Source organism: Ostrinia furnacalis, unplaced genomic scaffold, assembly GCF_004193835.3.
Source record: "Ostrinia furnacalis isolate ACB-3 unplaced genomic scaffold, ASM419383v2 OfSCF1125, whole genome shotgun sequence".
Lineage (NCBI taxonomy): Eukaryota > Metazoa > Arthropoda > Insecta > Lepidoptera > Crambidae > Ostrinia > Ostrinia furnacalis.
Window position 1 is genome coordinate 1 of NW_021131364.1, and position 8,566 is coordinate 8,566.

At 34.4% G+C, this 8,566-nt stretch overlaps 1 protein-coding gene across 1 annotated transcript; it reads right to left on the bottom strand.

Moving 5' to 3' along the window:
- Positions 1 to 4,348: 4,348 nt before the first annotated feature.
- LOC114351257 (uncharacterized) lies at positions 4,349 to 5,867 on the bottom strand. The gene is made up of 2 exons (XM_028302396.1): positions 5,422 to 5,867; positions 4,349 to 5,251 (listed from the first exon to the last, which is right to left on the bottom strand). Exons 1-2 carry the CDS (start codon positions 5,770 to 5,772, stop codon positions 4,736 to 4,738), a joined length of 867 nt encoding a protein of 288 aa, XP_028158197.1. The 5' UTR covers positions 5,773 to 5,867; the 3' UTR covers positions 4,349 to 4,735.
- Between the last annotated feature and the right edge of the window lie 2,699 nt (positions 5,868 to 8,566).

Consider the following 8,566-nt stretch of genomic DNA (forward strand, 5'->3'; position numbering starts at 1 on the left):
ATTATAGTATAATTATTATATGTTGTCTTTGACACATCAGTGTTGTAACCTGTAAGTCATAGACAATAATCGGTAAATTTAATCGATTTTATTTCAATTATTCAATCATTTTTATTACTGATTGCATTTAAATTGATTTAAATAGGGTCTTAATCAACAATGTTTTTTTTCTTCATTAAATGTACTATAGCCTGACCAGGAACATAAAAACCCTCGCCATGTTGCGGAAAACTAATGGTACTAATTTCTTTTAATGGCAACAGTAACTGAAAACTTCATTGACATGTCACCTTGCATGTCAGTCTATTGCTGTCAAAGTGTAAACAAACTTTATTTTAAATGTGTGCAATTGATTTTGTGAATTAAAATGCTAAAATATTTTTATAGTCGTGAAAGAAAAGTGGTTCACAATGTGTTAATGTATTTGTCGAAGAGAAATACTAAGGGTTTGGACAATATTTTCATTGAATAATGTTTCCGACAAAGGTTGTCAAATTGACTGACATGTTTATCGTATAGTACAGTCCACTATGAAAATTAGCTGTAGTTTGTTTCAACTACCTATTTTAAAGTTTTTTGTCACTTTCTAAGTTTTGAATTTTATGGAATTGGGAAAGAAGTACCGAGTTTGAAGCGTTCATGAGCAGACATTGCAGTTGAATATTCAAGTTCTGAATTTGATTTTTGATGAATAATAAAATAAATCCTACTAGCTCGATTGATGGTTTCATTTAATTTATTTAAACCAGGTTACCTTTATTAATATTTTTTCGTTAATTTATGAAAATATCAAATTAGCCCGTAATCCTGAATCCTGATACATAAATTTATCCTATTAATTTAACACAGGTATGACTGTACTCAGTGTTGCACTATCAAATGCAATTGAGGCGCCTCTATGCCAGGGTTTTTATGTTCCTGGTCGGGCTATACTAATTATTTAATGCACTGCTTTATAAAGCATTATAAATTCTTTCTATAGGTACGTAAATACTACAATAATTTCAATTCGCGATTAACGAGAGGTTTTGTCGCCTCACTAGGGCACAGATTAAAAATGTTTTAATGTCAGTTGGCCATATTTGTTTACATTTAGGGAAATTTCTAAAGAATCCGACTTTAACATTACTGTATTTTTACCAACTACAAAAATATTCAAATTATGATTAGATTATACTTACGATTATACAAAAATACCATTTATAGCCTGACCAGGAACATAAAAACCCTGGCATAAAGGCGCGTCAATTGCATTTGATAGTGCAACACTGAGTACAGTCGTACCTGTGTTAAATTAATAGGCTAACTTTATGTATCAGGATTCAGGATTACGGGCTAATTTGATATTTTCATAAATTAACGAAAAAATATTATTATAGGTAACCTGGTTTAAATAAATTAAATGAAACCATCAATCGAGCTAGTAGGATTTATTTTATTATTCATCAATAATCAAATTCAGAACTTGAATATTCAACTGCAATGTCTGCTCATGAACGCTTCAAACTCGGTACTTCTTTCCCAATTCCATAAAATTCAACACTTAGAAAGTGACAAAAAACTTTAAAATAGGTAGTTGAAACAAACCACAGCTAATTTTCATAGTGGACTGTACTATACGATAAACATGTCAGTCAATTTGACAACCTTTGTCGGAAACATTATTCAATGAAAATATTGTCCGAACCCTTAGTATTTCTCTTCGACAAATACTTTAACACATTGTAAACCATTTTTCTTTCACGACTATAAAAAGATTTTAGCAATTTAATTCACAAAATCAATTGCGCACATTTAAAATAAAGTTTGTTTACACTTTGACAGCAATAGATGAATAGACTGACATGCAAGGTGACATGACAATGAAGTTTTCAGTTACTGTTGCCATTAAAAGAAATTAGTACCATTAGGTAGTTTTCCGCAACATGGCGAGGGTTTTTATGTTCCTGGTCAGGCTATACTACCCATTTCCGTTTATTCCCTCGCTCTCATCAAATGGTGATTATTTGCGATAGAATCTATACTAATATTATAAAGCTGAAGAGTTTGTTTGTTTGTTTGTTTGGTTGAACGCGCTAATCTCAGGAACTACTGGACCGATTTGAAAAATTCTTTTTGTGTTGGATAGCCCGTTAGTTCCTGAAGGCTTTAGGCTATATATCATCACGCTAAGACCAATAGGAGCGGAGCACCAATGAAGAATGTTTCAAATCAGTGATTTTTTTCCTTTTGACAGCTGACGCTGCGTAAACGGTTAAAGTTTCGCAAAAATCATGTATGACAGAATTGTTCCCCTTTAAAAGTTCTAAAAAAAAGTCCGCGATAGCATATGTCTATCTTTTAAGGTTGGCTCATAGTAACCCTTTTTATGCAAAAAGAAATCTGTTTTAAATTAATGCATTATTTGCGCAGGTTTTTTCATAAACATGATATTAATCCTTATCCAAATAAATAAGTTATTCATCACAAGTATTTAATTTTAAACATACTTGGCCTTTACACCATTCGATTTCAATAAATATCTTAGAAGATATCGCAGTTTTAAAATATCATCGCAGCAAAATAATGATCAAGTACTGCGCGCGCCACTGATGGATCAATGCACAGCCTAAACCGCTGATCGTAGAGACCTGAAACTTGGACGGTGTATTCTTTGTAAGACGTAAGCATCTGATAAGAAAGGATTTTCCAAAATTCTACCCCTAAGGAGGTAAAAAGGGGGGGGCAAAGTTTGTATGGGATAACGAGATTCCTTCGTTCAATCTACTTCAAATTTCGCATAAGCATTCTTATAACAGAATTAATGGAAGATGTGTTTCGTATTTTAGTGAAATGCACCCCCTAACTATGTTAAAAAGGGGTAGAAAGTTATTTTAGTGGTGATTTGCTTCAAAGTTGATATTAATTACTCATTAGTGCATTTTTTTTACAATCATGTCATGTTAAAGACTATCATACTCTAGGGGCCTCCACTTAACCTCGGAGTTGGTGCCCGCTGCGTGCGCTCGCCTAACAATGCATAGTAATGCATGACGGTCAAGCCGCGGGCACCTGCTTGCGCTGTATACATAAACTCATTTTCGCGCGAGAGTTTTGGCGGAGGCCCTTGAGGTAGTGGGAGTAGTCTTGAGGAAAAGCTCCTTCTCCCACGGCCAGTGGCATGCTAGAAGCTTGGTGATTCTAGCACCTGTAGGAAAATAAAAAAAAAGTTTACCAATAATACTGCGGTAGGTGTAGTTTTCGATTTCGTTGCAAAAAGATAATACCACCGATCAAAGGCCGAGCTGCATATTCATAAAATATAAGAAAATTTTATTTTTATGTTTATTAATTTAACCTTTAAGATTTTTATATTTTATAAGTATTCAAACATTTAGATAATAACGTTAAAAACATTTAAAAATCGAATGAGAACGTTTTCGACTTCTCCGCGGACGAAGTCGCGGGCAAAAGCTATTTGTAAAATAATTAGACTAAATTATTAAAAGTGCCTACAAAGTCATTATTCCACGCGGACGAAGTCGCGGGCACAGCTAGTGAGAAGATATGACCGGAAATGGGTAGCTGGAACTGTGGCCCATAGTGCATAATGATGTTCAAACAAGTCATTGAAACATAGAGCATTGAAATGTACTAATTATTTAAAATAAAGTACCTTACATCTGGTCACACTGATTTTACATAGATAAAATAAGTCGTATGGCGCAAGTTGTACTTTCGGCCACAATGTTAACTATCCATTTCCGTTTTTGCTCTCGCTCTCATCAAATGGTGATTCTTTGCGATAGAGCGAGACGACATGACCGACAATGGGTAGTTAACACCGTTGCCGATTAGTACACTATGTGGAAAATTGTCCAAGTACCGAAGTATGGGCATGGGCACAGAATAAGTAATATGGTATGGGCGACACACGGGTGCCCGGGTGGGGGAAAGAGACATTAACCGAGATGGTGTTCACACTACTACGCCTTGGCCAATTTCCCGCATAGTGTACTTGTGCCAGTAAAACACCGGCTGACCGGAATGCCCTAATATTTTTAACCGACTTCAAAAAAAGTAGGCTAGGTTCTCAATTCGACTGTTTTTTTTTGTGAATTTTATGATATTAGATCAATCCACAGCAGAGCACATAATAATAATTTTATGTTAGGATAAAGATTAATTTATGAGGACAAAAAGTCCAATAAAATCTAAGTACGTATGACGGTATGACACAATGACGGACTGTGTTATGGTTTGGAACCTAATATTTTTTAATTTGGCTTATTCGCGGGATGCGCTTCAGTCAGACGAGATATCACGGAGACAGGGCAGAATTAAAATAAACAGGCATTGCAGCGATTTTTTTTTTATATTTATTTAATAATAGTAAAACTTGTTGCAGACTTGAACACAAAAATGTAATACTACTGGCACACATGAGCCAAGGGTGTATGACTAGATATTTATACAAAAAATATTTTACAAACAAAATTATCTAATTTCATCGTAAATACCTTCATAATTAAAAAAAAATTGCCACAAATTAATGGCACATAAAAATGAGCAGGAGTGTTGAATTACTTACAAACATAATATTATCATTAGCATCTTAAATTATAGAAACTTTCTATTCTAACACAATGTACTTTATTAGCATGTCAATGTAAATACTGTGATGATTTAATTCTTAGTTCCGTAAAATATTATGCTCTCCTTTATCCACTTCCCTGCTAGGAAGTGGATGACACTGCTATTGAGTATCAACTTTAAAGTTTGTGTAATGGCACGCCCCATTGATGATGATTTCGCTGATACTTGAAGTCGGAGGCGTATGGGCCGTAGGCAGAGATTCTATGTGCGTGGTTGATGTCATTGTAGGGCTTGTGAATAATTTTCCACTATGTATCGCTGTAGTATTATGAGGTTGGCTTGTATGTGTGTATACAGTGCAAGCAGTGTTTTGTTCTACTCTTGTATCACAAATCATGCCCATTTTAACTTCAAATATCACATCCTGTATCTTTTTCTTTGCCACCAAAAGATTCTTTTCTCCTTTCAGAGATCGCAATTCATTGGCAACATACTCCCCAAAGACAGAGAATTCATCTCTATTTCTTTGTATGCTAGGAAATACAACATCAGATTTTGGAGAGCTGAAAGAGTCTGTTCTTGTAATTTTGTGTGGTGGAGAGATGCTGCCTAGTTTGCAGTCAACAATGGAGCTTTCCGAGTGTGGTGGCAGTACATTTGTTTCAGAACTCAGGTCCTGAAATTGAGATAAATTCATGTTAATAAAAACAATAAATATGTAATAGTAAGTAATACTTAATAATAACTAGGTAATATGGAAAAGTCGAGTAAGAAGAATTTAAGAATTAAAATCAATTTATATTTGTAGATAATTCTTTTTTTTAATGTTTAAGTTTAACAACTTACCGTCTGTAAAATTCTGTACGGTTTGCTAGAATCCTTCATAAAGTGTAGATATTCAAACGCGTACCAATTACTAATGTATCGGTCGTGGGGATCCTCTGCATTTGCTCGCGCTTCCCTAGCAGACTCCCTGTTATATTGCGTCCTCAAATGCTGGATCTTTTTGGTCGTGTCCGGCACAGATATACCCAAGATCTCGGATATAGTACGCAACTCCTCTTTCCGCTTCTGTTTGTCCCTCCGAGTATCACACAAAGACGGGTTCCACAGACTAGCGTTCAGTTGCAACAGTTCGATCAACTTCAAAGTCTTATCTTTCGACCACTCCATCGCGCAGTCTACACGAGCGTTCATCGAAATTATGGTGTCAACATTTTTAAAGAGATGTTCGACAACAAATCGTTAGATAATTCACCAAACAACGCAGCGGACCGGATCGAGCTCTTCGATATTTTGTGACTATGACAGTGACAGAAGCTGACAGCTGTCATTTCAGAAGCGTTCCGATTCACAGTGTTATTTCAAATTATTCATTCGATAGATTTTGTTAATTTATACTAGATTTATATTAATTAATATTCCACAAAAATATTAATAAACATTCTTACCACATCCACAGAGCAAAGTAATTCTTACAAACAAGAATCATTTTTTGGTTCCATTCCTTTTGTACGAAAAGGCAAAGGCATTATGCCATACAGCCAAGTATTCAGTTTCTACCTAAGGCCCGGTTTCCACCAAGGCGAAGCAGAGCGGAGTGGAAAAGTGTTTTGACTTATAGCCTGACCAGGAACATAAAAACCCTCGCCATGTTGCGGAAAACTAATGGTACTAATTTCTTTTAATGGCAACAGTTACTGAAAACTTCATTAACATGTACACTTAGTAGGCAAATAAACAATTTGAATTTGAATTTGAATTTGAATTTGAACCTTGCATGTCAGTCTATTGCTGTCAAAGTGTAAACAAACTTTATTTTAAATGTGTGCAATTGATTTTGTGAATTAAATTGCTAAAATATTTTTATAGTCGTGAAAGAAAAGTGGTTCACAATGTGTTAATGTATTTGTCGAAGAGAAATACCAAGGGTTCGGACAATATTTTCATTGAATAATGTTTCCGACAAAGGTTGTCAAATTGACTGACATGTTTATCGTATAGTACAGTCTACTATGAAAATTAGCTGTAGTTTGTTTCAACTACCTATTTTAAAGTTTTTTGTCACTTTCTCAGTTTTGAATTTTATGGAATTGGGAAAGAAGTACCGAGTTTGAAGCGTTCATGAGCAGACATTGCAGTTGAATATTCAAGTTCTGAATTTGATTATTGATGAATAATAAAATAAATCCTACTAGCTCGATTGATGGTTTCATTTAATTTATTTAAACCAGGTTACCTTTATTAATATTTTTTCGTTAATTTATGAAAATATCAAATTAGCCCGTAATCCTGATACATAAATTTAGCCTATTAATTTAACACAGGTACGACTGTACTCAGTGTTGCACTATCAAATGCAATTGAAGCGCCTCTATGCCAGGGTTTTTATGTTCCTGGTCAGGCTATAGGTACCAATCAGATTTTTATTATTTTCAACCGACTTCAAAAAAAGGAGGAGGTTCTCAATTCGACCCGTATGTTTTTTTTTTCACAAAATTAAATCTCTCCGCTCCGCGTCGCGCTGCCACCGCTGTTAAATTCTATAGAAAAACGAGTCCGCCCTATACATTTCTCTCAAATAATGGTCTTAATTTCTTTAGTCCCTTATTCACTCGTTTTAATTCATAATTGGATGCAAATCAAATTTTAAACGTATAGTATAATAGGTACAATGATATAAAAATTACCTACTTGCTTCATTTTAAAATTTAAGTAGCCCTTAGTTCCTGACATTAAACTAAGTAAGAAATTATCCAACAAGCCTAGGATTTACGTTACTGCACTCGGGGTGTAAGAAGTCCCATATAAAATGAAAAATGAAAATGAAATATTTTATTCAGCGACGAGTGCGTTAATAATAACACATTCGTTGCCAGGATAACCTGGCATAATGTTGTCTCCTTTCTGGTGTAAATGTGCCCGAAACTTTAAATTTGAGCCCTCAGCCGTTCCAGCAGTACCTACCTATTCAAGAAAAATGGTTTCTGCTAGGATAACGTTATCCTGACTACATCATTTTTACCTGCCTGTAGGGTCTAGGTGGATGAAAAGTATACCATTTGATATTTGAGCCCGATTGTGCCCCAAAAAAAAAAATTTGAGCCCCTAAAATAGCATCAAAATGTTTTGGCCACATAGATCTGGGACCGGTTGCTCTAGCCGAGTCAGCTAGACAAAGTTAGTATACACCTCCCTAGACCTAGTAGGTATCAGTCGAAATCGCTAAATCGCATCTAGGTTCACGAATCATGAACTTGAATTTGTCAGGAATTAGGAATATAGGGAGACTTAAACTAGGGGGTACCTAAGTTTGTTAGGGACTCGCTAAATACTTTTTTTATTTTATTTATTTATTTAGTAAATATTATAAATTCATCATTACAGTAGTTAGGAAATGTTTTTCAGTTATATGCTGATCTCAATGATATTCTGAAATCCTACTTATTTGTTATAAGCTGAATGACTTTGGTATTGAGATTGAGAACGACTTAAGAATGATTAAAGCAATTTAAATCCCTAAATTGTTGAACCAATAAAACGAATACATTTTTCTAATTCATTCTCATTTATTTACAGACTACAATGTGAGAAGACTTATCACATTATAAAACGAGTGCTCTACATTCTAAAAATATTTATTTACAATATTTACACATTACCATCCATCAGAAATGCAATAAGTAAAAATAACTCGGCTACACTCATCGGAACAAAATAATCACGGTTCTTAACTACAGGAACTAAATAACAATAAAATCAAGGAACACAAAAATCAGCGTTCGGATCGGGTGCCGTACAGCTTAAGTCAATAACTTAATCAATACACAATCAATGTACAGAAAACAAGCAGTTCATTTTATAAACTATCAACACCTAATTTTATTACCAAAAATAATATTAGTCTAGGTACATTGTAATTAATGTTCTATTGTTTGTATTATATCAATCGGTGTACGAAATATTAAAAGGAGTTAGTTTTGGTAGATTG